The sequence below is a fragment of the Giraffa tippelskirchi genome, chromosome 6, assembly GCF_054371585.1.
Source record: "Giraffa tippelskirchi isolate mGirTip1 chromosome 6, T2T-mGirTip1v1.2.pri, whole genome shotgun sequence".
Lineage (NCBI taxonomy): Eukaryota > Metazoa > Chordata > Mammalia > Artiodactyla > Giraffidae > Giraffa > Giraffa tippelskirchi.
In genome coordinates this window covers 93,294,724-93,322,035 of record NC_137280.1, presented here as the reverse complement: position 1 = coordinate 93,322,035, position 27,312 = coordinate 93,294,724, and the positions used below count along the sequence as shown (strand labels likewise).

Genomic DNA, 27,312 nt, shown 5'->3' with positions numbered 1-27,312 from the left:
GGGCTCGGGTGCGGGCGCGGCTGGGGCTGCGGCTTCAGGTAAAGCACCAGCTTTCTGGGCACCGATGGGGAATCTGGGGGGCGGGGATCATGGGTACGCACCGGGACGGGGCGCTGCGCTTCCAGCCCCTCTGCGGGCTCAGCGCGCAGCGACGGGGAGGGCGCAGTGTTCTCTGCCTGGAACCCCCCACTCCCACACTGGGAGCCCCAGGTGGGGAGCGAGCAGAGTTGGGGCCCTCTGGATTCGTGAGGTCTCCTTTCTCCCGCCCTTCAGGAGCTAAGTGGTGGTGGGGGGGACGGGTCGTTCGCCCCCTGTGCTCCCACGACTTCGGGATCCTTTCCCGGAGTCGCTCCAGGACAGCTTGGGGACCCGAGTCCATCCCCTTGCTCTGGACCTGAGTGTGTGTGTAGGGTGATTCGGAAACCGTGGTGGGGGGAGGGACGGATGGCCCCCGGGGCCGGCAGACAATGGGTAGCGGATGGAACCGCCCGGCAGCGTTTCCTGCAGGAAACTGCTCTGTCTCCGTGAGGCCGTCCTGAGGGGATATGGGGGTGACAGGGTGCTGACCTCAGTACCTCCCCTCTCGCACCATCATCAGCCTCCACCCCCACTTCAGGGGTCTGAGAATCCCTCCCCAACATTAGGGGGGGTGCCTCCATCCAGAGCCTCAATCTGGGAAGACGCCCCCCTCCCCAAGACCGGGATCTGAACTGCCTTCCGCATTCCCCTACCCCTCAGGTTTTGCGATCACAGCTCTGAGTCCCAAAATAATCCCTGGGGCGGGAGTGGGGGCGTGTGGCGTCGACTCTGACGTCCTAATGAGGGGTCTCAGGCAGAGGATGTGGATCTAGCCATGACAGCTCCTCGGGCAGGGAGCGGAGGACTGGGAAGAGCGGTTGCACGCCCCCCCCGCCCCCGCTCCGGCGAGGGTTCCACCCCTGGAGTCACCAGACTTTGGCCCTGCTCTTCCCATCAGGGACACACGCAGGAGACAGGCGGGAGTGCAGGCTGGGAGGGCCGACCCCCTCTGGCTCTTTGCCCCTCCTGGTGAGTGGAGGGCTGTTTATAGAAAGCCATCAAGTGGAGTGGGCAATGCAGTGGGCGTGTGTGCTAAGTGGCTTCAGTAGTGTCCGACTCTTTGCCACCCTATGGACTGTAGCCCACCAGGCTCCTCTAGCAATGGGATTCTCCAGGCAAGAATGAAATACTGGCAAAGCTGCTGGGTTCAAAAACCTGCTTCTGCCCATGTATGACCTTGGCTGAGTCACTTCATCTCTGAGTCTCAGTTTATCCATCTGCACAATGGGGAAGGGGGGTAAAGAATAATGCTAAGCAAATCTACTTCAAAGGGCCTAGGAGTTCTGTGTTTTTTTTTTTTTTACTAAGTTAACACCCATAAATTGCTTAGAATCGAGGCTACTCCCGTAGCAAATGCAAAGGTTTCTGTTATATTGCTATTTACTCTTCCTGGGGCTGCTGCTGCTGCTGCTTAGTCACTTCAGTTGTGTCCGACTCTGTGAGACCCCATGGACTGTAACCCTGCAGGTTCCTCTGTCCATGGAGATTCTCCAGGCAAGAATACTGGAAAAGGTTGCCATGCCCTTCTCCAGGGGATATTCCCGACCCAGGAATCGAACCCAAGTCTTCTGCATTGCAGGTGGATTCTTTACCATCTGAGCCACCAGGAAAGCCCCTTTTTGGGGCATCCACCCATTTTTCAGGCCAACTTCTGGGTCTGGCTGCTCCAGCTGGTTTGGGTCTTAGGAATGGCCCAGAGCTGTTTTGTTTGTTTGTTTGTTTTAATTCCCAAGGTCTCAGATTTGGGTGTGGCCAGGTCCCTGAAGGAAGGGGCTGATCCCACTGAGGCAGTTGGCCAGCTGTGTGTGAGGCTAGCCCAGACCCCTAAGCCCCAGTCCAGGTTTTTTCCATGACCCAGCTCTTCCCAGAGAGCTTCCTGAAAACAAGTCCTGAGAGCACTGACTGTCCTCTGTGCTGCCCCGCTGGCCGGCCCCTTATAGCCAGTGTGAGGGACGGGAAACAGCTGCTTCAGGATGGCAAGTTCCCCACCACTCCCTCCTCCCTTGGGGAGTGGGGGTGGGGGAGATGTCAGGGACCCAGGCTGGACAGAGGTGGCGAGTGGGCCTGTCTCCCCAGCCATGGAGCAAATGAGTCAGGTGGGCCAACGGGTGGCTGATGGGTGTTAGGTATGCAGGTGGTCATCAGGGGTGCAAGCGACCTGAAGAGGTGATGGGGAAACTTGCCAGGTGGTCAGGAAGAGTACAGATTGGGGCTGGCAGGCACCTGCTGGTGGAGGGCAAGATAGACAAGAGTTCCCCAGAAGATGAGCGGAACCCAGTCTGAGGACATTTCCTATAGGTAATAGACTTAATTGCTTTATGCCTTAGCTTTCCCATCTGGAAAAGGGGGAACCATCCTACCTTGCAGGTTTATACTGGGGGAGGTACATTAAATGAGACCAGGCACAGAGTAGGCACTCGATACAAGCTGCTTACAGTTCTCTGAGGGTTTTTCATGTGGGCTCTTCAAAGCCCCATCTTTCCTGCCCTGTGCTTTCTGAAACAAAGCACAGTAACTTTGATTGTGGGCTCAATAACAAAGTTCTGGGAAAATCCCTGTTAAATATCACACTATTAGATGTGACCCAGTCTTCAGTTTCTTTTTTAGATTTATTTATTTTTATTTGTTTGTTTTTGGCTGTGCTGTGTCTTTGTTGTTGCGGCTTTCTCTAGTTGCGGCAAACCCAGGCTACTCTTCATTGCATTACAGCAGTGCACAGGCTTCCCATTGTGGTCACTTCTCTTATTGTGGCACGTGGGCTGTAGGTATGTGGACTTCAGTAGTTGTGGCACACGGGGCTTAGTTGCTCCACTGCATGTAGGATCTTTCCGGACCGGGGATTGAACTCATGTTCCCTGCATTGGCAGGTGGATTTTTAACCACTGGATCACCAGGGAAGCCCCTCCCTCAGTTTCTTAGAGCCTCCATCCATCACATCACCTGAAGAGTCTCTCTCCCTTTAGCCCCAAACATAGCCACAGTTCTCACAATCTGGGTGCTTGTGGTTCCACTACAATTTCTCACAAACTAAGGTCAGAGCCCTGTGGCACTCCAGTAGAGACATCACAAGGAGACTTTGCATCCTTGATGCCTCTGATTCACAACTCTTCATCATTCCTAAAGGATCTCACAAGTGATCCTGGTATAAATTTGGATGTACAATTATATTTTGTTTGCACTCTAAGGAAAAAAAAAATGTAAGAATTCTGTTTTCTGTTTGTTTCTTCTCACTATGCAGAATCTGACCAGATGAGTTTTTAATGAGCCCACGAAGGGCTTCCAATTCTCGCCTTCCTCCTCTGAATGTTCACACTCCATCCTTTTGAGAGTCAGTTTCTAATTTCCCCCAGGGACTGACAGAAACCTCCGCAGGTCTGGAAAGCACCGCCCCCTGCTCCGCCCCCAGCTGCTCTTGTTCTCTTATCACCATCCCCTCTTCTTTTGATGCCCTTTCCGCCCAACAGGCTGAGGAGGCCTGGCACAGGAGGGCCCCCACACTCATTCATTCCAAACTTTCATGGCCACTTGAGGGAGGAGGGAGGAGAGGACCTGTTGGGGGAGGGCAGGGGAGGGCGAGGGGGGGGAGGTTGGGGGGTGGAGAGGAGCGCTTGGGTCTGTTTACTCATGCAGAGTCCAGACAGACCCCAGAGGCACAGCCAGAGGGGCAGGGTCCAGCCCTACCCACCCTCACCCTTCTGGGGGCCTTTTTCAGGGTGAAAAAGGTGGCGGCTACTCCGGGAAACATGGCCAAGTTTGCCCTGAATCAGAACCTCCCGGGTAAGTGTGCAAAATGGTATTTGCGTGTGTACAGATCCACACCTGGCACCCAGGCGCCCACACAGCCCTTAAGTTCCCTCCTCTGCAAAGTGGTTAGAGGGCCCTTTATAAAGGTGGATAATGTCCTGGCCCTGCTTAAAATCTGCCTCTGGTGCCCTATTACAGGTGGAATAAAACTCCAGCTCCTCACGGTGGCCCAGAAGGTTCCTCACAGTCTGGCCCAAGTCCACCTCTTCTAGTCCTCTCCCCCACTCCCTTCTTTCACCCTGCTCTGCACATCCTCACCTCCATCCCGCTTTTACTCAGGTCCACCCTGCTCATTCCACCCCAGAGCCTTTGCACGCGCTGTTTTCTTTTAGGAACCTTCCGTCCCAGCTGCTTTCTCCTTCTCATTCAGGGCTCAACTTTTAAGTTCTCTCCGCAGGAAATCTGCTGGGACAGCCAGAGCCAAAGCCTGTCAGTTACTCTGTTTCATCTTGGAATTTTTATTATTGCCCTAAGGACCTTTTTTGAACGTTTGCGTTTATTTATCTGTCTCCTACAAGTGGGCAAGGATGCTTGTCTTGTTCATTACTATGTCCTCAGTACCTAGAAGAGTGTTTGGTACACAGTAGGTGCTCAACACGTGAATGCACAACTTTTGGGGTGCAGATAGGTGTTTAAACCTCGGTGTGCAACGGCAGGTGTGCAGGGTTTGGAGCAGGTGGCGTCGTGAAAGCATGTTGTGGGGCGGTGGGGAGGCGCTCCTTTTGTTGGTCTCTCTGCGTCTCCCCTGCCTGACGTCCCTCCACGCCCCTGTTATGTCCGCAGACCTGGGCGGCCCTCGCCTGTGCCCCAGCGCGACTGGGGGCGCCCGCAGCCCGAGCTCGCCCTACTCGGTGGAGACCCCCTACGGCTTCCACCTGGACTTGGACTTCCTGAAGTATGTGGAAGAGCTGGAGCGCGGCCCCGCCGCCCGCCGCGTTGCAGGGCCCCCGCCCGCACGCCGTCCCCGCGCGCCCCGGGCCGGCCTCGCAGGCGCGCGCAGCCCAGGCGCCTGGACTTCCAGCGAGTCCCTGGCTAGTGACGATGGCGCAGCGCCGGGCGCAGTCTCCCCCGGTGCGCCGTCCGCGCTGATGCTGCCGCCGCTGTCCCCGCGCGCACCCGTGCGCAACCCGCGCGTCGAGCGCACGCTCCTGGAGACCAGTCGGCGGTTGGAACTAGCGCAGGCGCAGGAGGGCGCGCCTAGCCCGGCCCGCGCGGCCCCGCGCACCCCGCTCGGGTCTGGCCACAGCAGCCCCGCCCCCAACCCGGCCCTGGCCTCGCCGGGCCCAGCGCAGCTGCAGCTGGTGCGCGAGCAGATGGCCGCGGCGCTGCGGCGCCTGCGCGAGCTCGAGGAACAAGCGCGCGCGCTGCCCGAGCTGCAGGAGCAGGTGCGCGCGCTGCGCGCCGAGAAGGCGCGGTTGCTGGCTGCGCGCCGGCAGCCGGAGCCCGACGGGGAGGCCGAGGCGCGCCCGGACAAGCTTGCTCAGCTGCGGCGGCTCACCGAGCGCTTGGCCACCTCTGAGCGCGGCGTTCGCGCCAGGGCAAGCCCCGGGGCTGACGGCCCGGACGGGTCGGCTTCTAGCCACAGCGAGGGTGCGCCGCCGGTCCTCGACCAGGCGCCCCAGACACGGGAAGCAGGCACCCAGATCGTGCCGGAGACCCAAAAGGCGGGAGTCCAGGCGGTGCCGGAGACCCAGGAGGCCGGCGTGGGGGCAGTTCCTGAGACCCTCGAGGCGGAGGCGTGGGTGACGGAGGCTCTGCTGGGGCTGCCCGCGGCCGCCGAGCGCGAGCTGGAGCTGCTTCGCGCCAGCCTGGAGCATCAGCGCGGGGTGAGCGAGCTCCTGCGGGGCCGGCTGTGCGAGCTGGAGGAAGCCCGTGAGGCTGCTGAGGAGGCCAAGGCCGAGGCCGCGGCGTCCCGGCCCCAGCCGTGCGAGGCTACCACCCAGACCCCGTGGGATTATGTCGAGAAGACCACGCAGACCGATGCTCCAGTGGAGGCCCCGGCCCCGATGCCAGAGAACCCGCCCGGATCCACGGATGGGGACAGGGCCGTGGCACCCGCGGGTGAGTCCCCGTCCCTCGCTGAGCCCTGGCTTGCTGGCCGCTGAATTCGAACTCAGTGTCCTCATCTGATCTCCGCCAGGCACCCTCAAATCCATCATGAAGAAGAAAGACAGTACACCTGGTGGCCAAACGAGCCCCGGACCAAAGAGCCTGCAGTTTGTTGGGGTCCTCAATGGAGAGTGAGCACTTTCCCCCTCCCCATGGCAGCATCTACTGGGGTTTTGAATCCCAGCTCTGCCCCTGGCTCGCAGCGTGGTCTGGGCAGGCCTCAGTGTCCACATCTGTAAAATGGGGACAGCCACTTCCCACCTCGCAGGACTCCAGACTGAGCCCACAGGGGAGGCTCAGCATATGCCTCCCAACCTGCCCCCAGGTACGAGAGCTCGTCCAGCGAGGGGGACAGCGAGGATGGCGCTGCCGAGCCCCCTAGGAGCAGTTCCTCGGGCTCAGGCGACGACAGCGGCGCGGCATCCGACTCCGAGACCCCTGGCGCTCCCAGCGGCAAGGAGGACCGGGACGCAGAGCCGGAGGCAGAGCCGGAGGCAGAGCAGGAACCTCAGCCGGGTGCGCAGGGGAGGTGAGCCGCGCGGGACACGGAATGGGGACGGCTGCTCTTTCCCCCGTCTTCCCACTCTCCATCCCGACAACTCCTGGAGCCTCTCCGTCTCCTAGGTGCGACCTGAGCCCACGTTTGAGGGAGGCGTGTGCAGCGCTGCAGCGGCAGCTGAGCCGGCCCCGCGGGGTCCCCCACGACAGTGTGAGTGCATAGAGAGCCCTTCACAGGAGTCAGAGGCCCGCCGGGGACCCCGTCTGACCCCCGCCTAGGGAAGAGCATCGCCTTCTTTAGAGTTAAGGGGCCCCCAAGTTCTGTCACCTCGCGCCAGGGCCCTCCATGGATACCAAGTTCTCCAAAGGGATCTCCGCCCCAGAACAGGGATGATCTTTCTCTGATTTCCCCAGAAGGGTCCACCCCAAGCCCCAGCCCCATCCCGGACTCCCCAAAGACAAGCGCTCACCGTTTTCCTCTACTCCTGCTTCTCTCTAAGGCTCTTCTCAGGAAGGGGAACATCCTTGACCCCTGGGGCCGCGTACCCACACTGACACTATTCCCTCCCCCAAAGGGGTGCGGCCCCACGAGTCCACGCCCCTCCTCAAATACGGAGGGACCAACCTCCCCTTCCTGGGTTCCCAGCCCCGCACACCTGCCCTGGGCCCTAGCTGATGTCTCTCTCCTGTCCTGGCAGGGCGCGGCGCGCCTGGTGGCCCAGGAGTGGTTTCGGGTGTCGAGCCAGCGGCGCTCTCAAGCGGAGCCCGTGGCCGGGGTGCTGGGCGCGGTGGCGCGCCTGGGGCGGGAGCTGCTGGAGCACGTGGTGAACCTGGCGGATGGCAACGGAAACACAGCCCTGCACTACAGCGTGTCCCATGGGAACTTGGCCATCGCGAGCTTGCTGCTGGATACGGGTAAGCATTGAGGAGGGCTGGGGAGGGCACTAGGGAATAGGGACCCACGGGAAGGGGGAATCTGGGTAGTGCCGGGCTGGGAGGACCTGCCAAAGATGCAGAGAAGTCCTGGCATTCTCGCCTGAACTATCATCTCCCATCATCTCAGGTCACTGTCTCCTGTTGTCCGACTCCCACAATCCTTGGGCCTCATGGGACCAGTAGCCATTGCTTCCACCCCGTTTCACGGCTCTGTCTCCTTGCTCACCCTCTGGCCTGTTATCAACTCCTCCTTTATGTACTCTTTCAAACTCCTCCCGCTGCCCTTCCCTCACTTCATCCTGCTTGCTTATCAGACCTCAATGAGACACACAGTAGACCCTCTGGTGTTTGTTGAATGAATGAGCTTTCATGAATGGGTAGGTGCGTGTAGGGAGTGGAGAGAATGATCAGTTTTACTTGATAAGTATCAAACATAATTTCCCACAGAGGTAAGGGCCATGACAAGATAAAATCAGGGGGGGGAATCAAGAAACAGGGTAATCCTTTAGCTTAGGATCCTTCCTTAGCGAGGTCTCAGAGAAGGGAAAAGCAGAAGGGGAAGATAGGTGGGGCACCTGGCGAGCTGCAGACACCCGACTGTGGTTATTTTGAGCTCCTGCTGCACCTAACATCCTCCACCAGGGTCACAGAAGCTTGTTGGAGGAATGGACACCTAGACAGTAGGCCACACAACTGGGAGATGCCCTTAATCCTGACTTAACCACCCCACCTTTTTAAAAAATTTATTTGGTTATACCAGGTCTTGGTTATCTCACACAGGATCTTTGTTGTGGAATGTGAAATCTTAGTTGTAGCATGTGGGATCTAGTTCCCTGAACAGGGATGGAACCTCAGGCCCCCTGCATTGGCAGTGCCGAGTCTTAACCACTGTACCACCAAGGAAGCCCTGTGATTTAACCCTTTTACTTCTCAGCTCACTGTCTCAGATCTCCTCTGACTTGGACATCTACTCCAATACCCTGAGCCCCTCCTTTCTCCAAACCTCTCCCACCGTTCATCTCCCCAAACTGCCCCTAGCCTTGAGCTTTCAGAATGGTGGGGTAAGCAAGCATTAAACACCCTAGGGAATGAGATCCTGAGGTAGGTGCTATGATGTGTGGGAGGGGGCAGGATGGCAACAGAACTGACCTCAGAGGAAACTGAACTGACATTTGTGTTCACCTCTAAAGGACAGGCAGCAGCAACAACCAAGCTGTTTCCCAGGGCTGCTGTAACAAAGTACCACAAAGTGGGAGATTTAGAACAAATTCATTGTGTTGCAGTTCAGGAGGCCATTAAGTTCACAGGACTGGTTCATTCTTAGGGGCTCAGAGTGAAATTGTTCCATGCCTTTCTCCTAGTTTCTACTGATGGCAGCTCATCTCTGCCTTCAGCATCACATGGCCATCTGTCTGTTTCTTCTGAGGATACCAGTCATATGGAATTGTCCAGTTGCTCAGTCATGTCTCATTCTTTGTGACCCCATGGACGGCAGCATGCCAGGCTCCTCTGCCCTGGAGTTTGCTCAAATTCATGTCTATAAGTGATGGAGCCAAATTTCTTTTGATCTGTTCTGGCTGCTGCGCGGAAACTGGAGTGGACTTGGGACACCAGGGGGGCCCAGCTGACAGTTCTCTGGGGGAGCAACAATGGTGGCTTTGTGGGCAGTAGTCTTTATTGATGCTTTCCAACTGTGGTGTTGAAGACTCGAGTCCCTTGGACTGCAAGAAGATTGAACTAGTCAATCCTAAAGGAAACCAACCTTGAATATTCATTGGAAGGACTGATGCTGAAGCTGAAGCCCCAGTATTCTGGCCACCTGATGCAAAGAGTGGACTCATTGGAAAAGACCCTGATGCTGGGAAAGATTGAAGGCGGAAGAGGGCAACAGAGGATGAGATGGTTGGATGGCATCACCAATTCAATGGACATGAACTTGAGCAAACTCCAGAAAACAGTGAAGGACAGGGAGGCGTGGCGTGCTGCAGTCCATGGGGTTGCAGTCAGACACGGCTGAATGACTGAACAATTAGTGGGAGATATTGCTCTAGGTACTGGGGGATACGGTAGTGGACAGAACCAAGTCTCCAAACCAGTTTGTAATAGGGAGATGAGGAAACCTTTCAGTGAGATCGAAACAGAACTCTGAAGGTAAGAGAAGGGCCACGTGGCTCTTGGAGAGGGAAAAGCCTTGTAAGGCAGAGAAACAGTAAAATCATGCATGACCCTCAGTAACCAAGCTGGCTAAACATATGGTGAACTTAATGCTTGCAGGGAAGTGAGTGGAGGAAGAGGTGTCGGCTTCTTGAACTGACGCCTTTTCTCTCTCCCAGGGGTCTGCAAGATTGACCACCAGAATCGAGCTGGCTACTCCGCCCTCATGTTGGCAGCACTCACCTCTATGGGGCGAGAGGAGGACATGGCTGTAGTCCAGAGACTCTTCCACATGGGCAACGTTAACGCCAAGGCCAGCCAGGTGCATAGATGCCTCCTCCCTGGCTGAGTCCAGGGGGCACTATCACTTCCTGAGCCAAGTGTCTGGGACCCTCCTCCCTTTCCTGCAGAGCCCACACAAGCCCTGGCACCTTCTTTCCTTCTCCCCAGACGGGACAGACAGCCCTCATGCTGGCCATCAGCCACGGCCGCCAGGACATGGTGGCTGCCCTGCTGGCGTGCGGGGCGGACGTGAATGTGCAAGATGCAGATGGAGCCACGGCGCTGATGTGCGCTAGCGAGTATGGGCGCCTGGACACTGTGCGGTTGCTGCTGGCTCAGCCGGGCTGCGACCCTGCCCTCTTGGACAATGTGAGCCACCATGGGGCTGGTGTGGGGTAGTGGTGCCTTGATTCAGGGACCTGACTTTCTCCATGATCCCTCAGGAGGGCACCAGCGCCCTGGCCATTGCCCTGGAGGCTGAGCAGGACGAGGTGGCTGCTCTGCTGCACGCCCACCTGAGCTCAGGCCAGCCTGGCCCCCAGGTGAGTGCGACCCCATCCTACAGAATGGGAGTTTCCCAGCTGCACAGCTCAAGGATACCAAGTGTGCCCTCAGAAAAGTGGCTTCTCTTTGTGCACCTGCCAGGGGAGCACCGGGTGGCGGGAACCTGGGTCTGATGTTCAACCTTCAGAACACCCCAAGCCTCAGGCCTCCAGAGGGGCTTGCCCTAAGGTCAGACAAGAGCTGTTAGACCTAGCTCAGACTATCATGTCTGTGGACTCCCATTACAGGCCCAGAGCAAAGGAATAAAAGCATCCTTTGGAGTTAGTCCTCTTGCCTGGAGATCCCACAGACAAAAAAGCCTGGCAGGCTACAGTCAATGGGGTTGCAGAGAGCTGGAGATGATTGAGCGACTAACACTTTCGCTTTGGAGTTAGGGAGCAGGGCAAGAGGATTCAGTCTGTCCCCAAGGGGGAGGGGTTTATACATGAAAGTGCCAGCACTTTGCCCTGCCAGCCTCCCCTTCCTGCACTCTCCTGTACACGTGTGGGCAAAGAACCACAGAGGTCAAGTGCTTCTTCCAGGTCAGATGGGACAGAGGCTAGATTCAAATCCTGGCAGCCTGGTTCTGCTGTGCAAGGTGGGGTTTCATTTAGGGTCAGTGAAGACAAACAAGACCTCCAGTAGCTTAAGCTTCTCTGGGTGTTAAGGGGGGGCTGAAACCCAGTGTCCTGTCTGCAGGAGACTGACAGGACCCCCCCCACCTCTCTCACCAGCTGTCCCCCGATTCATCCACGGCCACGCCTGGTGAAGGAGGCTGCAGTGACAGTGGAGAGGACCCTCTGCCCCAGTGACTGGCCTAACACACTGGACCCAGATTGGGGGGAGGGGGGCATGTCGGTCCTGATCTCTGGACAGAGGTCTGTGGCCAGAGACTCAGCTTGAACTGCACAGGGTGAGGAGGCAGCTGAGGGAGTGACACAGCCCCCAGTCTACCCACTCCTCCAGCCTTCTTCCCTAATAAAACCTTCCTAACTCATCTTGTCCTGTTTTGGAGGTGTACATAGACACATGGTTCTCCCTCCTCACAAAGAAAATGCCTCGTTGGGGAACACCCCTACTTTCAGAGTACAGTGGGTCAGTGACCACCTGGGGGCCCCACAGAAGGATTTTGGAAATCTAATGACAATCCAGACAAAACCTCAAGTTTACATACAATATAAACGCTTTATTAACAGCAGATCATCCCGGTGGGCCAAGGCATCAACCCAGACATCCAGCACCCTGTAAACAAACCCAAGTGTTGAGATTCTGACAGGTGCCCCCACCCCAAACACGGAAACTCCCTCCCCGCATCTTGCTAATTTCAGCAGACCCCGACCAAGAGCCCTTGATCCACAGGCTTGGCGAAATCTCCCCACCCCTAGGCAAGGATCTACCAAAGAGCTGCTCTATTTCCCACTCCATTTGAGCACTCACCAGTCACAAGTTCAGCGCAGCCTCCGAGCCTCTCGCTCTGACTCCAACAGGGTGAGCACGTCGCCCTCGCGCACGGGGCCTTTCACATTTCGGATGATGGAGCGGCTCGTGTCGTCCATGAATTCTACGCGTACCTACGGGGCCCAGAGGAGGGACGGGAAGAAGTCAGAGTCGGTTGAGAATAGAATCCGTGGGATAAGGGGCTGATATCGATCCAGAGAACCTGTCTGCCTAGAGATACTTAAAAGGGGCTGAGGCTGAGAAGGCATGACTGGGATAGGAGACAAGCTAGAGGGGCCGAGGCGTGGAGAACAAAGTTCTCGAGAGCCAGAAGAAGCCACCAGGGGAGACAACTGGGGGATGTGGTGAGGGCATGGAGCCACAGTGGTCGTTGGCACAAGATGAGTCAGGACAACGAAGTATGTTAGAACTCGGGGAACGATCGACAGAGCCCAGATCCGGTGGGCAGGGCCTCGGCTAAAGTTCCGACCTTCGATCCTCTGTAAACTCTGGGAAATAGGGAACGTATCGGTTCCCAGATGCCAGAGAACAAACCCAGGGCACAGAAATTATCCTCGAGATTCAGACTTTGGACGCCCACCCAAAACATCCCCCGCTCTCCGCCTCCCCCGCTCACCTGCGTGCACTGTCCCTGCGAACCGGTCCTGCCCAACACCTTGGTGACCTGGTGGAAAGAAGTTGGGATGAGATCTAGCCCACCCGGTTCCCTTACTCCCTATTCCCTCATCTGGGCCCTCAAAACCGGGCCTCCGCCTCACCCTGGCAAGCTTGATGGGCTGCACACGGCTCGTGTCCATGATGGCGGCACTGCGGCGGTCGGGCGGAGAGGAGTCACGTGTTTCGGAAAGACTATTTATACGACTCCCAGCCCCGCCCAGTCCTGCTCTCGCGAGACCGTACGCCATGTTCCCAGCAGTCCCTGCAGTAGAGACGTCATCGGCGCCCTTCAGTGTCGGTGAAAGATGGCGTCCGCTACCCGTTTCATCCAGCGGCTGCGGAACTGGGCATCTGGGGTTCGCGGGGCGGGGCGGGGCGGGGCGGGAAGGGGCGGGAAGGGGCGGGAAGGGGCTGTGGATGCTGGAGGTCTTGTGCGCCCTGACCCGGTCCTATTACTCACCTCCTTCTTGCATCTCTGGGGCTGAGGCCATTAGTGCCGAGATTTCCCTAAGCAGGGAATTCTTCTCATCCCGGAACCCCGAACCCGTGACCGCTTCAACCCAGGACACCTTCCCCAGCCTTTGGCTGTGGTACCACTCAGGCCTGGGGTCTCCCTAGGCCCGTACCTTCTTAGCTTTGGGATCTTGTTCCGGCCTCCAGCTCCCCTGTTAACCTCCAGGGCCCTTATCCTGTCCTCAAAGACCCATCTCCCACCATTCTCTTAATTTGTCCTGTGCGAGACTGCCCGTTCTCTGGTTTTCTCTTCTGAGATGCCTTGGGGACTGACCTCCATCCTTTCTCCCACAGCGAGACTTGCAGGCGAAACTGCAGCTGCGCTATCAAGAGATCTCCAAACGGTGAGCAAACCCCGCTCGCTGCCCAGACTCCAGTCCTGCCCTCCGTCTGTCAAAAACAAAACCCCTGTTCTTTTAGACTCTTGAAACGCTGGGCCGAAATCCTGCCTCCAGTCCCTTAGCTGGCTGTGGAGGCAGAGGTTTGCCTTTCATCTTGCTGCACTGTGCCAGACATTGTGCTTCTGGAACAACCAGAATTCTGAGTGGGAATTTTCAGTGTGATTTGCAGCCCCCAGTGTGGTCTTGACAGTATTATCATCCCCAAGGTACATATGAAAATATTTGAGACTCAGAGAAACGAAATCGTTTGCTTAAAATCACGCAGAAGCCAGAAATTGACAGCCGGGATTTGAACCCAGAAGTGTCTTTGATTTCTGACTCGAGTCGGAAAATTAGTTGACATTTACAAGCCCGGGCTCTGTCCTCAGCTCTTGGGAGTCAGAAAAGTTGTTCTCATTCCTTTCTTGGAGCTTATATCCCAGGGAGGAGGCAGAAACATAACATAGTAGGGAAATAAACACAGCAAGTAAAAAACACTCTTTAGAATGCTCTGAAGAGAAAACAAAATGAACCAGATGGAGAGTGGCTATCTCAGGTTAAGTGATCAGGAAAGGTCTCAGGGATTGACTTTGGAGTCAGCTTAAATGCCAAAGGATAATGATTAAAACAACATTCCAGGCAGAGGAAGCAGTAAGTGCCAAGGCTGTGCAGCCCGACAGAGCCAGACACAGGAAGAAGACTAGTGTGGTTGAAACACTGAAGAATGGGCAATAGTGGTATATATGTGTGTGTATGTGCACCACAGGCAAAGGTAAGGCAGTCAGGGAGGATTAGCATGAAAGGAAGAACAATAGCATTAAAATAATCAAATCTGTGGGAATATCTCTGTGTTGTGACTGATTCCAGATATCAAAAGTTTTGAACAGCTTTTTCATCCTAGGTAGTTGGTGGCCCAGTTGAAACAGTTTTGTAAAATTTTCAACTTTTTTTTTTTATAAGAATAATGGCGCCCCCTGGTGATTCCTTTGGGCCTTTTCAGTTGGGCACGGTTCTTTTTACCCTTTCTGTGCTTGTTTTCGGAGAAGGCAATGGCAACCCACTCCAGTACTCTTGCCTGGAAAATCCCATGGACGGAGGAGCCTGGTAGGCTGCAGTCCATGGGGTCGCTAAGAGTCGGACACGACTGAGCAACTTCACTTTCACTTTTCACTTTCATGCATTGGAGAAGGCAATGGCAACCCACTCCAGTGTTCTTGCCTGGAGAATCCCAAGGATGGGGGAGCATGGTGGGCTACCGTCTATGGGGTCGCACAGAGTCGGACACGACTGAAGTGACTTAGCAGCAGCAGCAGCAGTGCTTGTTTTCTGGGGCTTCCCAGGTGGCTCAATGTTAAAGAATCTGCCTGCCAGTGCAGGACATGTAGGAGACTCGGGTTCAATTCTTAGGTCAGGAAGATCCCCGGAGAAGGAAATGGTAACCTGCTCTAGTATTCTTATCTGAAAAATTCTGTGGACAGAGGCGCCTGGTGGGCTGCAGTCCATAGGATCCTGAAGAGTCAGACATGACTGAGCACACTGCTTGTGCTTGTTTTCTATAGATCCATGCCCAGCAGAGGGTCTTCTTTGCACTCTAGGGATTAGGCAGACTGTAACTTCAACACAGGATGTTGCTGCTTTTTGTTTTCTTTTAAATATTTATTTATTTGGCCGTACCGGGTCTTTGTTGCGGCATGCAGGAACTTTGGTTGCAGTCTGTGGGATCTAGTTCCTCGATCAGGGATTGAACCCGGGCCCCTGCGTTGGGAGCAAGGAGGCTTAGCCACTGGACTACCAAGGAATTCCTTTAATATTAAGTTTTTAAACTTTGTTTTTTCTGTATTATTTTCCCCACTTGATACATAACTATCACTTGTTTTAAGAAAAACTTAAATACTGGGGTTATCAGAAAAAAGTTGGTAAAACCCCAGTGAATGAAAACCTGATCCTTTTATGATTTTTCTTTCTTTTCTGCCCTCTCTCTGCAACAGTTTCTAGAAAAGTTCATCTTTTGTTAGTGATTTTTGTTTTTTTGTTAACGTCTTTTGTTAGCAAGGTTAGCTATCCTTTTCAGGCTTCAAACTTTGTATATTTCTTTAACCCAAGTGAGGAAAGAGCTCTGTTCACCCTTCCTCTGGTGGCAGCAGCCACGAGGTGGCAGCAGAAATCTCAGAGGACAAATTGCTCTGAGTAATAAGCCCTGATCCCCTGGGCTTCCCTGATGGCCCAGATGTTAAAGAATCTGCCTGCCATTCAGGAGACCCAGGTTTGGTTCTGCCCACTTCAGTATCTTGCCTGGAGGATTCCTTTCACCTCTGTAGAGTTCTTCAGAGAGCTTCTGAAAGAACTGGAATCCCAGAGGTTCTGCAGGCTTGGCCCTTGGGGACAAGGCCCCTCAGAATGAGTCTGGGGCTGTTGCCCCAATGTTGGTTTGCTGACCATGCCTACTTGATAGGTAGTGGGCAGAGCCTTTTCATTTCCTGAGAACCTGCAAGTGGAAATGAAGCCTGCTGCCAAGCTCTGGCCAAGCGCAGGGGTGGGAACAGGCCTCCCTCACAAAAGGCTTCTTCATGCCTTCTACTTCTGGGGCAGGTGTGGGACTGATAGTGGGCCAGACCCACGCCTTGCCTCCCAGCACCTTCACATCCAGTGCTGGGGCTTCCACCAGCTTCTGGGCCCTGGCCCTTCCCCAGGCCTGTGCCACCGGCAGTGTATCAAGGAATACCCCTGGCCCCCAGCACATCCCAGTGGCTGCCCACACCAGGCCTTGTGACTGAGGTGATGGGCCCATGCTGCAGCCCAGCCGTGCTGGGCTTCACTTTGCTTCAGTGCCCATGTTTTTTCTTCTCAGAACTCAGCCTCCTCCCAAGCTCCCCGTGGGCCCTAGCCACAAACTCGCCAATAATTACTACTGTACTCGGGATGGCCGCCGGGAAGCCATGCCGCCCTCGATTGTCATGTCTTCGCAGAAGGTGCTGGTGGCAGGCAAGCCTGCAGAGAGGTGAGGACGCCTCCGTGCCCCTCCTGAGACCAGCTCTCTATCCTGCTTGTACTTTTCAAGGTCCCAAGTCTGTTTAGCATCAGCTGTGGCAGGAAATGTCCTACTAGGGGCTTTTCATCTGAGGAGCAAATGAATCCCCACCCAGCCTGGGGTGGGTTTCCTGCAAATCAGAGGAAGCTTCATGGGGCCTTCAAGGGCTTTGGAAGAAGCCCAGGCATTGTTGTTTTTGTAATTTTATATCCTTCTTGAGAGAGAATTGTGTAAACCTCAGGCCTCTCAAAACCAGCTTTGGTCCCTGGCCTCAGGCAGTGTCTCTTAATTAAATAGGAGGAGTAATGGTGTTTACTTCAGAGAGTTCTGCTAGGACAGGATCCCGCCAACAGGGTGGGTTATAAACAACAGAAAACTGGTTCTCATGGTTCTGGAAGCTAGAAAGTCCAAGTGAAAGGCCCCTGCAGCTTCACTGTCTGGTGAGGGCGCTTTCCTGGGTTCTAGATGGTATCTTTTTGCCATGTCCTCACATAGTGGAAGAGGTCAGGGGTTTGAAGGGTCTCTTATAAGGTATCCACCTTCATGAGCTAGTCACCTCCCAAAGGCTCCACCTCCTAACGCTGTCACACTGGGGCATTGGATTTCAACATACGGATTTTGTGTGGATACAAACATTCTGTCTATCGCAGAGTCATTATGAGGCTTAATCCACATAATGAACTATTTGTAAGCTTTTAGAATGGAGTCAGTGGCACGTCTGCCTCTTAAAATTCCACGAGTTAGGCAGAGATGACCTGTTGGAGAAAAAGAAACTGAGGCCAGGTGCCCTGCATAGGTCACACAGATCGTGGGCGGCAGAAGTGCAATTTCACAGCATTTTGTCCAGTCCCTCCCAAGTGGTTTCTGGGCTCTACAGCTGATTCACCCTGTGGTCCTGGACCGGTCTTTTGGCCTTCTTGAGCCTCAGCTGCTGCTTTTGTAAGATGGGGTTGGTGGGCTTGCAGTGTGATGAGATCGGTAAGGTGATGCGGCCGGGCCTGCCGAGTGGGTTAGAACTCAGTGAATGAACGGCCCGTGTTGCGGTCTTCAGATTCACCAGAGCTCAGCCCCAGACTGTGGCAAGCTGTCCTACTCCCCTTCACCTTTTCACCTGCCCCTAGGATGTCTGCATTTCCCAGGGAGGCTGCCTTCTACTTCTTCCACTTCCTTCAAGTGGAGGAAGGGAAGAGGGGAGGCCTGGAACCCCTGCTGCTGGGTGGGTGGTGGGCCCACCCACCAGCCACTCCTGTCTTGCTTGCAGTGTATGCAGACCCCAGGGGCCAGGTGGGGTGGGGGCAGGGTGGGTCCCTGCCTTGAATCTGCTGGCACAGTGTCTCCTTAGGCCTTACCCTGGTCCAAAAGGTCTTATTTTTGATTATGTATTAACTCAGCCCCATTAGACTGTGGCTGGCCCTGGGCTCATTAGCGCTTCCTGCATACAGTGCCTGCCATGTAGCAGGTGCTCAGAATCCGAAGGAAGGAGTTGCTGGGGACATGGGTCATCTGATTGCTTGACTCTTCTGGAGCCAGTGTCCTGCCCTGGGACAGCAGGAGTGGGGGGCCAGTGGGAAGGGGTGCTGGAGGAGGAGTCCAGAATTTCACACTATTTATTTCTGAGACCAGGAGCCAGGACAGGCTTACTGCTTGGGGGCAGAAAGTGGTCAGCTGACCTTTTGGGGGACCCCACTGGAGAGGCCTATGCATTCTGAAGCACCTTGCAGTCTGGCTTCCACATCTCTGGTTTCAGCAGATATGTTGCTGCCTGGGCAGGGGGTGCTTCCTCCCCACTGCTCTCTGGACACCAGGGGCTGACTCAAGTCTCTCTTCATTTTCCAGCTCAGCTGTAGCAGCCTCTGAGAAGAAGGCTGTGTCGCCAGCTCCTCCCATAAAGAGGTGGGAGCTGTCCCAGGATCAGCCTTACCTGTGACTTTGGCTGGGGGTGCCAGGCTGAGCCCTCAGGGCCACCAGAGTGCTTCTTCCTCCTTGGACTCCTTGATTCCCTCCAGGCAGAACGTGACCTCATTTATAAAAATTATATATTGTGCTCTCGAGAATCGCTTCTGTTTTTATTTTTGAAAGGACATATGGGCAGGGAGGCCTGGCGTGCTGCGATTCATGGCATCGCAAAGAGTCGGACACGACTGAGCGACTGAACTGAACTGATGGGCTTACTTGGACTTCAGGGTGAAGTTGGTACAAAATCTCTTTTTTTTTCTCTTGCCACACCACATATCTTGTGGAATCTTAGTTTCCCCGACTAGGGGTTGCACGCAGACCCCAGCAGTGAAAACGCCAGGTTCTAACCACTGGACTGCCAGGGCATTCCTGATGCTGTATCCTGAATCTCTGAACCCTGTAAGCACGCTGAAACAGGGCAGGAGAGTGGCTCTGGAGCTCTAGGGTGACGTGCTCTCACTGGGCACAGAGATGTCACCGTCCCTTCCTTGAGGGCCTGGCTCCACCCCTCAGAGCGATGGAGCGGGTTCCAGGCTGTTTAGGGGACATTGACTATAAAGGATGGGGGGTGGGGAACAAAACCTGCTCGCTTCTCTCTCTGGAGAGATGACTCCCCCACCCCCTCACCCCAGCCATCGCTAGTGTGGATGTTCACCAGAACCCTCCCACTGTGGCCCTCACCTGTCCTTGACCAGCAGGGACCCCGGGGGACGGTGAGGTGGCTCACAAGGAAGTTTCATCCAGGGCCCTTGCGGAAAGGCCTCCGTGAGCCAGAAACTTCACTGCGCAGGCCTGGGGGTGTGGGGCGGAGTCAGCACAGGAAAGGAAAGGGCTTCTTCCCACAAAGGGGTGACCAGGGGGTGAAAGCCAAAAAGGAAATGGCCTTCATCTGGTCACAGGTGCGAAGGGGGACCACACAGTGCCCTCCAGTGTGGCAGGGTTGTGACTGCCCATGGAAGAACACCCAAAACCTGTCAGTAGGTGAAGTCCAGCTGTGTGCTAGGAGAGTGTTGAGGCTGCCTCACCCTCTGGAAGCTTGGAGCAAGGAGAGAAAAGGTCAGTCATAGGAGAAGGTATAAATGCTCCAAGAGTGGGTGGTACAAATGCTAAATGATTATCAGGAGAAAACCCCTGGGAAGGCTTCCTGGAAAGGTGGGATTCTGGTTGGTGCAAAGGATGAAATTGAATTTAGAAAGATCGGGAGGGAGAAGACTGGGCAAAGTGTGCTGAGGTAATGAGGTGACACCAAAGAACTTCTAATGACCCCGGGTGAGATGTGCCATTGAAAGTTTCTAAATAATGACCCAGCCTCCTGCCAAGCAAGGTTGCAGTGAAGAGATGGTTATCAATGAGGATGACGAGTCTACTGGCACCATGATCTTGAACTTCTCAGAATTGTGAGAAAATAAACTCTTGTTTGTAAGCCAAGAATAAAAAAAAAAACGTGTTATAACCTAGACTTGGAAATTTGGCAAGGGACTGCAGTAGGGAAGAGGTCTGACATCTTCAGCTTGTCCTGTGTGCCGGATATGTGCTGTGTATGCAGGTCAGGAAGCAGCAGTTAGAACTGGACATGAAACAACAGACTGGTTCCAGATAGAAAAAGGAGTACATCAAGGCTGTATATTGTCACCCTGCTTATTTAACTTATATGCAGAGTACATCATGAGAAACGCTGGGCTGGATGAAGCACAAGCTGGAATCAAGATTGCTGGGATAAATATCAATAACCTCAGATATGCAGGTGACACCACCCTTATGACAGAAAGTGAAGAACTAAAGAGCCTCTTGATGAAACAGAGAGGAGAGTGAAAAGTTGGCTTAATGTTCAACATATAGAAAACTAAGATCATGGCATCTGGTCCCATCACTTCATGGCAAATAGATGGAGAAACAGTGGAAACAGTGGCACTTTATTTTGGGGGGCTCCAAAATCACTGCAGATGGTGACTGCAGCCATGAAATAAAAAGTCGCTTACTCCTTGGAAAGTTATGACCAACCTAGACAGCATATTAAAAAGCAGAGACATTACTTTGCCAACAAAGGTCCATCTAGTCAGGCCTATGGTTTTTTTTTCCAGGCAAGAATTTTTCCAAGCAAGGATACTGGAGCGGGTTGCTGTTCTTGTCTCTAGGGGATCTTCCCAACCCAGGGACTGAACACACATCTTCAGTCTCCTGTATTGGCAGGTGGGTTCTTTACCACTAGCTCCACCTGGGGAGTCCCTGTGAGGTCATAGTGAAAGAAGAACAGGTGTAGCGAGACCAAGAACTCTCAGGCTCCCTGAGAGCTAACCCTGAACCCAGCTGCTGAGGAGTCTGCATTCAACAACGACACATTCTCAGCTGGGTAACCCACAGCTTCTTCAGCACTTCTCCCTGGATCCCAGATGCCAACCTCACCAAGATGCCAAGCCCCACAGGTGGTGCTGAGGGACACTTCCTTCCTGTTCTCTCCCTCAGGCAGTCGTGTTTGCTGCCCTTCCCATCTGCCTTTGCACCACTGCATCTTTGTCTCTTACCCAATTTCTCCTGGGAATTGGAGATTATTCTGAACACACACACACACACACACACACTCACATGCCTATGATCTCCAACTTTTTTTTTTAAGTCACCATTTTATATGACATTATTTTTAATTTTTACTTTTGGCTGTCCTGGGTCTTTGTTGCTAGGAGGGCTTTTCTCCAGTTGGGGGTTCATGGGCTTCTCACTGGGGTAATCGCTCCTGTTGTGGAGCAAGGGCTCTAGAGCTTCACTAGTTGCGGCTCTTGGGCTCTAGAGCACAGGGTCAGTAGTTGTGGGGAACGGGCTTAGTTGCCTGACGGCACATGGGATCTTTTCAGATCAGGGATGGAATCTGTGTCTCCTGAATTGGTAGGTGGATTCTTTACCACTAAGCCACCAGGAAAGCCCATCGCCAACGTTTTCAAGAGTAAGCATGTCATCAACCTGCAAGTATAGCCCCTGCTGTGAAAATCTGGACGCGTTGCTTCACAGGAAACGTGCACAGCTGAGGACAGCGACTTGTCTGGGGGCCTGCTATGCAGTAGCGCTGCTTCTGAGGACAGAGCTGCGGGTAAAATCTTTTATTGTCAAGAAGAAAACAGCAGCTGGGTAGAAAACCTGTGAGTTTGTATTTTGTGTGCTTAAGGGGTGTGCGTGAGAAGAGAAAGCCGAGGGTACTTTCGCTTGTTTTGTTTCCGAAGTAAAGTATAAGACCCGCCCTATGGAGTCTATGGGGATTAGGAGGTAGTGAGAACATCCTGGGGCTAGGAACAGAGGACCCAGGATTAAAGCCAAGAACTGACATTTCGTTGATTTATCAGGCTCTGTTCCAGGCGCTGGGGATACAAGGAGCAACACAGCATTCCTGCCCTCCTGGGTCTGACATTCTAGTGGGGAATCAATAAATCCAAGTACTATTAGTAAATAAAATAAATAATAAGCTCGGGCGCACGAAAGAAGCACGAGCAGGGAGGGGATGAGGTGTTCCTAAGATAATTAGGCAGAACATTTGGTGCATGTGGAACGTTAAATATCGTAAGATGACAGTACTTGTCAGTACGAGTTCATTTGTATCTCCAGAGGTTTCTAATTTCACATAGGCCCCATACCTTTCGATATGCCTGTCACTGGGAAAAGAGGGGAAGATCCTCAAATCGGGGGTCCCTTGGTATTCGGACTCTTACGGTACTCAAAGCCCGCGACTGCCGCGGGATCTCTGGCCGTGGGCCCCGCCCCGGGGGTGGGCGGGCCCCGCCCCCCGGATACGTGCGCAGGCGTGCGCGAGGATAAGAGAGAGGCCGGGACTGCGCGTGGACCTAGCCGGGGCTGGGCGGGGGTGGTACGATGAACGGTTGGGTGGCTCGGGGTCTAGAGCGGCGTGCTGCGGCCCTAGGCCTGGTGCTGCGGGTACTGCTTGGCTTCGGGCTGTGCCTGGAAACCGCCCCGATTCCGATCCAGACCTGGTCCTCGACCCAGGCCCCAGGTGAGTGAACTGCAGCCCACGAGCCCTCTACCCCTGCAGTCTAGCTCCGCCCTCGCCCTCTACCCCTGCAGTCTAGTTCCGCCCTCGCCCTCCAGTAGCGCCTCACCATTGGCTACGCCGCAAGTCTGTCCAGGACACTCCCCCCGCACATGGTTCTAGGGGAGCCTAGCCCTTGAAAGAGCCTTCCCCAATGGTGGACCCTGCGCCCCAGTTGCTGTGCCTGCCTTTAACTGCCCTGCTTCGGCCCTCTCACACCCGGCACCTGCTCTGCTTTGTCACCCCCATTGTCACCTCCAAGCTGCCCTTCACCCCAGCACAGGCAGGAAAGTTCTTTACAGACTCTGGTTGTCCGACCTCCAACCTTAACGCGGCTGGTCATCTGGCGCCTGCTGCCCATCTCCCGCCCTCTCAACCTCTGCACCTTCCTTCTCTGGACTTAAAGAAAGAAAGATCTCCTTCCCCGGCACCCCAGGCCCTAGGACACGTTTGCCCTGGCCTCAGTGATGGTGGCCCTCTCAGAGGTTCCCAGAGGCGGTGGGGCAGGTTAGAATGACCTCCCTGTGCACACAGGTGCCCCTGACTTTCAGCTGTAGACTCAGATTCACACACCCGCGGGTCCTGTCTAATCTGGTTCCCCTTCTCACTCCTGTCTTTTCAAGCTAAGTGTTTCTCCTTCCTTCAAGGATCAAGACATTAACCAAGCTTAGGCTCTTTACACCCAAGCAGTCTCTTCCTTTCAGCACCCTGAGGTAGGGACTCCTAGCGTGGCCCCTTTCCCAGGTGGGGAAACTGAGGCTGGGAGGGGCAGTCACTGATCTCTCCAAACCACGGCCCTGTAAGGCCCAGTTGGCTCTGCTCTGCTGCCCACTTTATAGAAGGACACACACACACACTCCCTGACTCCAGGGAGGGAGGTCAGAGGTTGCTTCGGAGAGGGACAAGACTTGAGGAGGGAGCTGTAGGCTTTCGGATCCCCACGGCAGGGAAGGAAGTCGGCTCCAGGCCATTCCACAGAGCTCAGGGACTGTGGGGCCCACAGGTATATTTGGGTTTGGCGGCCAGCTTGCAGACTGGCTGGCTGTGGAGGGTGGGGGCTTGGAGTGGGGCTTTACTCAACCTTGCCCCTGTGAGCAGAGGTGGAAGGGGCAAGAGGACCAGAATCAAATGGAACAGAGCTAGGCTGGGGCCAAGCCAGGTATTTGCCACCGTCCCTGCTGCACCCAGGAGGAAGCCATAAAAGCCACTCCCTTCCTCGGCCCCTCAGACTCCAGTCTGCTGGCCTAGCTTCCAGGCCCTTCTGTGTCCCTCCTGCTCAGGGTCCCGGAAGGCTCATATCTCAGCTGGACTCAGCCTAGACCATTGTGTGAGCTGTGTCCATTTATCATCAGGCACTACCCTGGGTTTACAGTCAAAAGGTCACGGCCCTGACCATCGCTAAGTGTCCACTTTACGCAGGTACCAGTTCAAGGGCCATTGTTCTAAGATGCTGGGCTTCAGGGGTCTCTGAGAGGTACCTGAGACCCCTCCCAGGAAATAAGCTGGAGACGTGAAGTCTGAAGAGGAAATCATGGAAATGCAGAGAGGAGGGAGGAGAGGGAGTACTGGGCCCGGGAACGGCATGGGCAAAAGCCCTGAGGTGGAAACGGGCCAGGCCTCTTGCCACAGCAGCATGGTGGCCAGGCCAGAGGGAGCTTGATGAAGAGGAGGAACGTGGGAGGAGGCAAGGTCCAGGAAGGGTTCAGGGCTGGTCAGGACTTGCCGGCCACACACAGGATGTAGCCTGTGAGAGGGTCAAGGGACCAAGGGATGGTTTTGAGCAAAGGGGAGGCAAGGGTGGGTGGCCTAATGGTGTGACTCTGAGAGGTCTCTGGTGTCTGAGGGAGATGGAGGTGGGGAACCTGGGGAAGATGTGGCACAGTCAGGATGGGGAAAGTGGTCAGAAGTTCTGGGAGGAATTCAGTGGGTAGGTCAACAAGCCATGGTGACCAAGCAGGTCCTTTACCCAAGGCCTCAGTTTCCCCTTTGCTAAGTTGCTGTTATTCAGTCACTCAGTCTTGTCCGACTCTTTGCAGCCCCATGGACTGCAGCACACCAGGCTTCCCTGTCCTTCATCATCTCCTGGAGTTTGCTCAAACTCGTGTCTGTTGAGCCAATGATACCATTCAACCATCTCATCCTCTGTCATCTCCTTCTCCTCCTGCCCTCAATCTTTCCCAGTATCAGGGTCTTTTCCAATGAGCTGGCTCTTCACATCAGGTGGCCAAAGGACTGAAGCTTCAGCTTCAGCATCAGTCCTTCCAATGAATATTCAGGGTTGATTTCCTTTAGGATTGACTGGTTTGATCTCCTTGCTGTCCAAGGGACTCTCAAGAGTCTTCTCCTTTGCTAAGGACAGCTGGGACATAACAGGCCCTGTTGACCCTAATGGTGGGCCTGAGCCAGGCCAGGTTCAGAGATGGCCCCTCCCCTAGTCTGTTTAACCACAAGCTTGGAGAGACCCTTGGGGAGACCATCTGGCCATTTGGAGCCTGGTAAAGACCCCAGGATCAGTGAGACCTGTGTTTGAACCCTGACTCTGCCACTAGCTTGTAGCCTCGGGCCTTTCCTCTCCTATGTGTCTTCTGTAGAATGGGCATGGCTGTAGAATCTGACCAGTAGGGATCTTGGTGAGACTGTGAACTGCTGGGCTCCAAGCCCCCCCCACCACCACCACAGTGCATCCTTAGCAAAGGTGGTGACCACCAGTGTAGTTCCTGGGACCTGGCTTTCTCCTGGTGGTCGCAGCTTGTGACACTGTCCTCCTAGCTGAGGGTCCGGACCTCCCACTTGTGTGTGTCCCTCAGGCCCCAGCGCAGCCTCGTGCCCGCCCACCAACTTCCAGTGCCGGAGCGATGGCCGCTGCGTGCCCCTCATCTGGCGTTGCGACGTTGACCAGGACTGCCCTGATGGCAGTGATGAAGAAGAGTGTGGTGAGTGGCCATCCCCTGGGGGTGGGGCTTTTCAGGGCCATGCGAGGAGGTGCTTGTGGAAGGGGTGTGGGTTTCAGGCAGGGAACTCTGGGGTGAGGGGGCCTCAAGGAGAGCGGGCTGGATCTTTGGGTTAAAAGATGGGTTTGCAGGGCAGCAAGTTAGTGGGGTCTTGGTTGGAAGGTGGCGCTAATAGAGGCAGGGGGCAGAGCCCTTGGGATGGGCGGACCTTATAGGGTCAGTCGTTCTCTGGAAGGTGGGGCTCGCAGCGGGGTGGGTGGTGGGGAGTCCCGTGCTCTCTTGGGTGGGTGTTTGGAACCTGACTCACCCTGTACCCCCAGGTATTGAGCTACCCACTGGCAGCCCCTCCCCTTGTGGCATCATGGATGACTGCCTTGACCGCAACAAGAATCTTCTCAACTGTGGACCCCAGCCCTGCCAGGAAGGCGAGCTGTGCTGCATGCTGGACAGTCTGTGTATCCCAAGCACGTGGCTCTGCGATGGCCACCGGGACTGTTCCGACTACAGCGACGAGCTTGGCTGCGGTGTGTGCCTATGGGGGCAGGGAGACTTGATCGGTAGACCAGGACGCCTGACACCTGCCAGTGTGTGACGAGGCTGGGAGTGTGCACATGTGTGTCTGCCTGAGCCCGCTTACCCAAGGGAATGCAGGAAGGCACTCAGGCAGCAAGTGCTCACCGGCCTTGCTTACTCAGTCTGGGGCTGGAGGGTGAGCCCCAAGGTCCCCCACCCCGGGGCACCGGGACACCCGTTCATCCCTCCAGCCCCAGGGCTCCCTCCCCAGCTGCTGAATGCCTGGACTTGTTGCAGGAACCAAGACCCACCAGGAGGGAAGAGCCGTTTCCATGGGGACTCCTGTGACCCTGGAGAGTGTCACTTATCTCAGGAATGCCACAGTCACCGCCATTGAGGACCAGGACTCCGTTCAGTCTGGAAACCGAAGTGCCTATGGGATTATCACAGCTGTAGGTAATATGAACAGCTCCAGCCCCCATGCCCATGCCCACACCTGGAAGCTGCCCTGGAGAGTGGACACGCTACATACTCCCCTTTCCGGCATGTTAGGAGCTTAGTGGGTGTGGGGCACTCCCGCCACCCCCTCACCCAGTCCCCTCTGTTTTCCCCACAGCCGTGCTCAGCGTCAGTCTGGCTGCTGGCATCCTCTTCGCGTTGTCACGGCTCTGTGCCCAGGGATGCCTGGACCTGCGGGGGCTGCTGGTGTCCGTGAAGGGGTCACTCCAGTCAGAGAGGAAGACCTCGGTGCTCTGAGCACGCGCTCTCACCCTCACATCACATGTCCCCCAAGTATGGCAGGTAGAGGGGACCCACACGTGGCTGCTACCACATCAGCCCCCAGACCTGGCTTCTTCTGTCCTCACAGTGCCAAGCACCTGCACTCCTGTATATGTGACCCTGGAGGCTGGGGTTGCCCAGACATGAGGAGCCTGGATGGGGAATATGCCACAGCTGGAGCTGAGGGGCTGGCCCTGGATCACTCCTGAGATGGCCCCCTTACTCAGATACTATTGCTACCTCTGTTTGAGAGTGGTGATTAAAGCTAGTTCACATCCTCTGCCTGCCTTTGGGCCTCTGTCTCCCTCTACCTGGGTGGCTTGGGGCCTCTGCCTAGCCCCTTCTCTGTGGGGGAGTGCCTGGCTATAGAGGGTGGGAATCAGGGTCCCAGCCCTGGGCACCCACTTGGCCACTCTGCCTCCTGGAATCAGAACAGGGGATGGTGGGGCTGGGAACCGTTTGCATTCCCAGAGAGGAGCAGATCTTGGGCAGTGCCTCCTGGAGTGCTGGCTGGGAGGCCTCCATCCGTTTTGGCTTCCTCTCTTTGAGACAGAAGCTGGATGTCCCCCGGTTGGTCTCCACCTTGTTTCAAAATGTAGGTTTTATTGTTATTCAGGCATGCTGAGGCCTGAAAAGACTGAT

General features: G+C 55.3%; 4 protein-coding genes across 5 annotated transcripts; 3 read left to right on the top strand and 1 right to left on the bottom strand.

Moving 5' to 3' along the window:
• KANK3 (KN motif and ankyrin repeat domains 3) lies at positions 1-11,401 on the top strand. Of its 2 annotated transcripts, XM_081499242.1 has the most exons (12): positions 1-38; positions 3,317-3,450; positions 3,791-3,855; positions 4,666-5,943; positions 6,023-6,122; positions 6,317-6,520; positions 6,616-6,700; positions 7,188-7,404; positions 9,759-9,901; positions 10,030-10,230; positions 10,305-10,403; positions 11,139-11,401. In XM_081499242.1, exons 3-12 carry the CDS (start codon positions 3,822-3,824, stop codon positions 11,214-11,216), a joined length of 2,439 nt encoding a protein of 812 aa, XP_081355368.1. In that variant the 5' UTR covers positions 1-38; positions 3,317-3,450; positions 3,791-3,821; the 3' UTR covers positions 11,217-11,401. The 2 variants fall into 2 exon arrangements, with proteins under 2 accessions (XP_081355368.1, XP_081355367.1); XM_081499241.1 differs by lacking the exon at positions 3,317-3,450.
• A 163-nt stretch (positions 11,402-11,564) lies between these two features.
• RPS28 (ribosomal protein S28) lies at positions 11,565-12,775 on the bottom strand. Its single transcript, XM_081499240.1, has 4 exons — positions 12,621-12,775; positions 12,479-12,526; positions 11,842-11,975; positions 11,565-11,646 (listed from the first exon to the last, which is right to left on the bottom strand). Exons 1-3 carry the CDS (start codon positions 12,765-12,767, stop codon positions 11,853-11,855), a joined length of 318 nt encoding a protein of 105 aa, XP_081355366.1. The 5' UTR covers positions 12,768-12,775; the 3' UTR covers positions 11,565-11,646; positions 11,842-11,852.
• Positions 12,776-12,803: 28 nt separating this feature from the next.
• NDUFA7 (NADH:ubiquinone oxidoreductase subunit A7) lies at positions 12,804-18,491 on the top strand. Its single transcript, XM_081499239.1, has 4 exons — positions 12,804-12,875; positions 13,327-13,376; positions 16,261-16,410; positions 18,277-18,491. Exons 1-4 carry the CDS (start codon positions 12,825-12,827, stop codon positions 18,365-18,367), a joined length of 342 nt encoding a protein of 113 aa, XP_081355365.1. The 5' UTR covers positions 12,804-12,824; the 3' UTR covers positions 18,368-18,491.
• A 3,688-nt stretch (positions 18,492-22,179) lies between these two features.
• On the top strand, positions 22,180-26,950 carry CD320 (CD320 molecule). The gene is made up of 5 exons (XM_081499238.1): positions 22,180-22,390; positions 25,234-25,359; positions 25,698-25,901; positions 26,188-26,346; positions 26,507-26,950. Exons 1-5 carry the CDS (start codon positions 22,252-22,254, stop codon positions 26,644-26,646), a joined length of 768 nt encoding a protein of 255 aa, XP_081355364.1. The 5' UTR covers positions 22,180-22,251; the 3' UTR covers positions 26,647-26,950.
• The last annotated feature ends 362 nt before the right edge of the window (positions 26,951-27,312 follow it).

What these genes read in the sequence shown, in the direction of transcription:
- CD320 (XM_081499238.1), top strand. Translation starts at nt 22,252, where the DNA reads ATGAACGGTTGGGTGGCTCGGGGTCTAGAGCGGCGTGCTGCGGCCCTA. An exon ending in CAGTGATGAAGAAGAGTGTG is followed by an intron (nt 25,360 to 25,697) that starts GTGAGTGGCCAT and finishes CTGTACCCCCAG; the next exon opens with GTATTGAGCTACCCACTGGC. An exon ending in TGGGATTATCACAGCTGTAG is followed by an intron (nt 26,347 to 26,506) that starts GTAATATGAACA and finishes TTTTCCCCACAG; the next exon opens with CCGTGCTCAGCGTCAGTCTG.
- NDUFA7 (XM_081499239.1), top strand. Translation starts at nt 12,825, where the DNA reads ATGGCGTCCGCTACCCGTTTCATCCAGCGGCTGCGGAACTGGGCATCT. An exon ending in TGCGGAACTGGGCATCTGGG is followed by an intron (nt 12,876 to 13,326) that starts GTTCGCGGGGCG and finishes TTTCTCCCACAG; the next exon opens with CGAGACTTGCAGGCGAAACT. An exon ending in GCAGGCAAGCCTGCAGAGAG is followed by an intron (nt 16,411 to 18,276) that starts GTGAGGACGCCT and finishes TTCATTTTCCAG; the next exon opens with CTCAGCTGTAGCAGCCTCTG.
- RPS28 (XM_081499240.1), bottom strand. Translation starts at nt 12,767, where the DNA reads ATGGCGTACGGTCTCGCGAGAGCAGGACTGGGCGGGGCTGGGAGTCGT. An exon ending in AGCCCATCAAGCTTGCCAGG is followed by an intron (nt 12,527 to 12,620) that starts GTGAGGCGGAGG and finishes TCTTTCCACCAG; the next exon opens with GTCACCAAGGTGTTGGGCAG. An exon ending in CGCAGGGACAGTGCACGCAG is followed by an intron (nt 11,976 to 12,478) that starts GTGAGCGGGGGA and finishes TGGGCCCCGTAG; the next exon opens with GTACGCGTAGAATTCATGGA.
- KANK3 (XM_081499241.1), top strand. Translation starts at nt 3,822, where the DNA reads ATGGCCAAGTTTGCCCTGAATCAGAACCTCCCGG. An exon ending in GCGGGGTCCCCCACGACAGT is followed by an intron (nt 6,701 to 7,187) that starts GTGAGTGCATAG and finishes CTGTCCTGGCAG; the next exon opens with GGCGCGGCGCGCCTGGTGGC. An exon ending in TTAACGCCAAGGCCAGCCAG is followed by an intron (nt 9,902 to 10,029) that starts GTGCATAGATGC and finishes CCTTCTCCCCAG; the next exon opens with ACGGGACAGACAGCCCTCAT.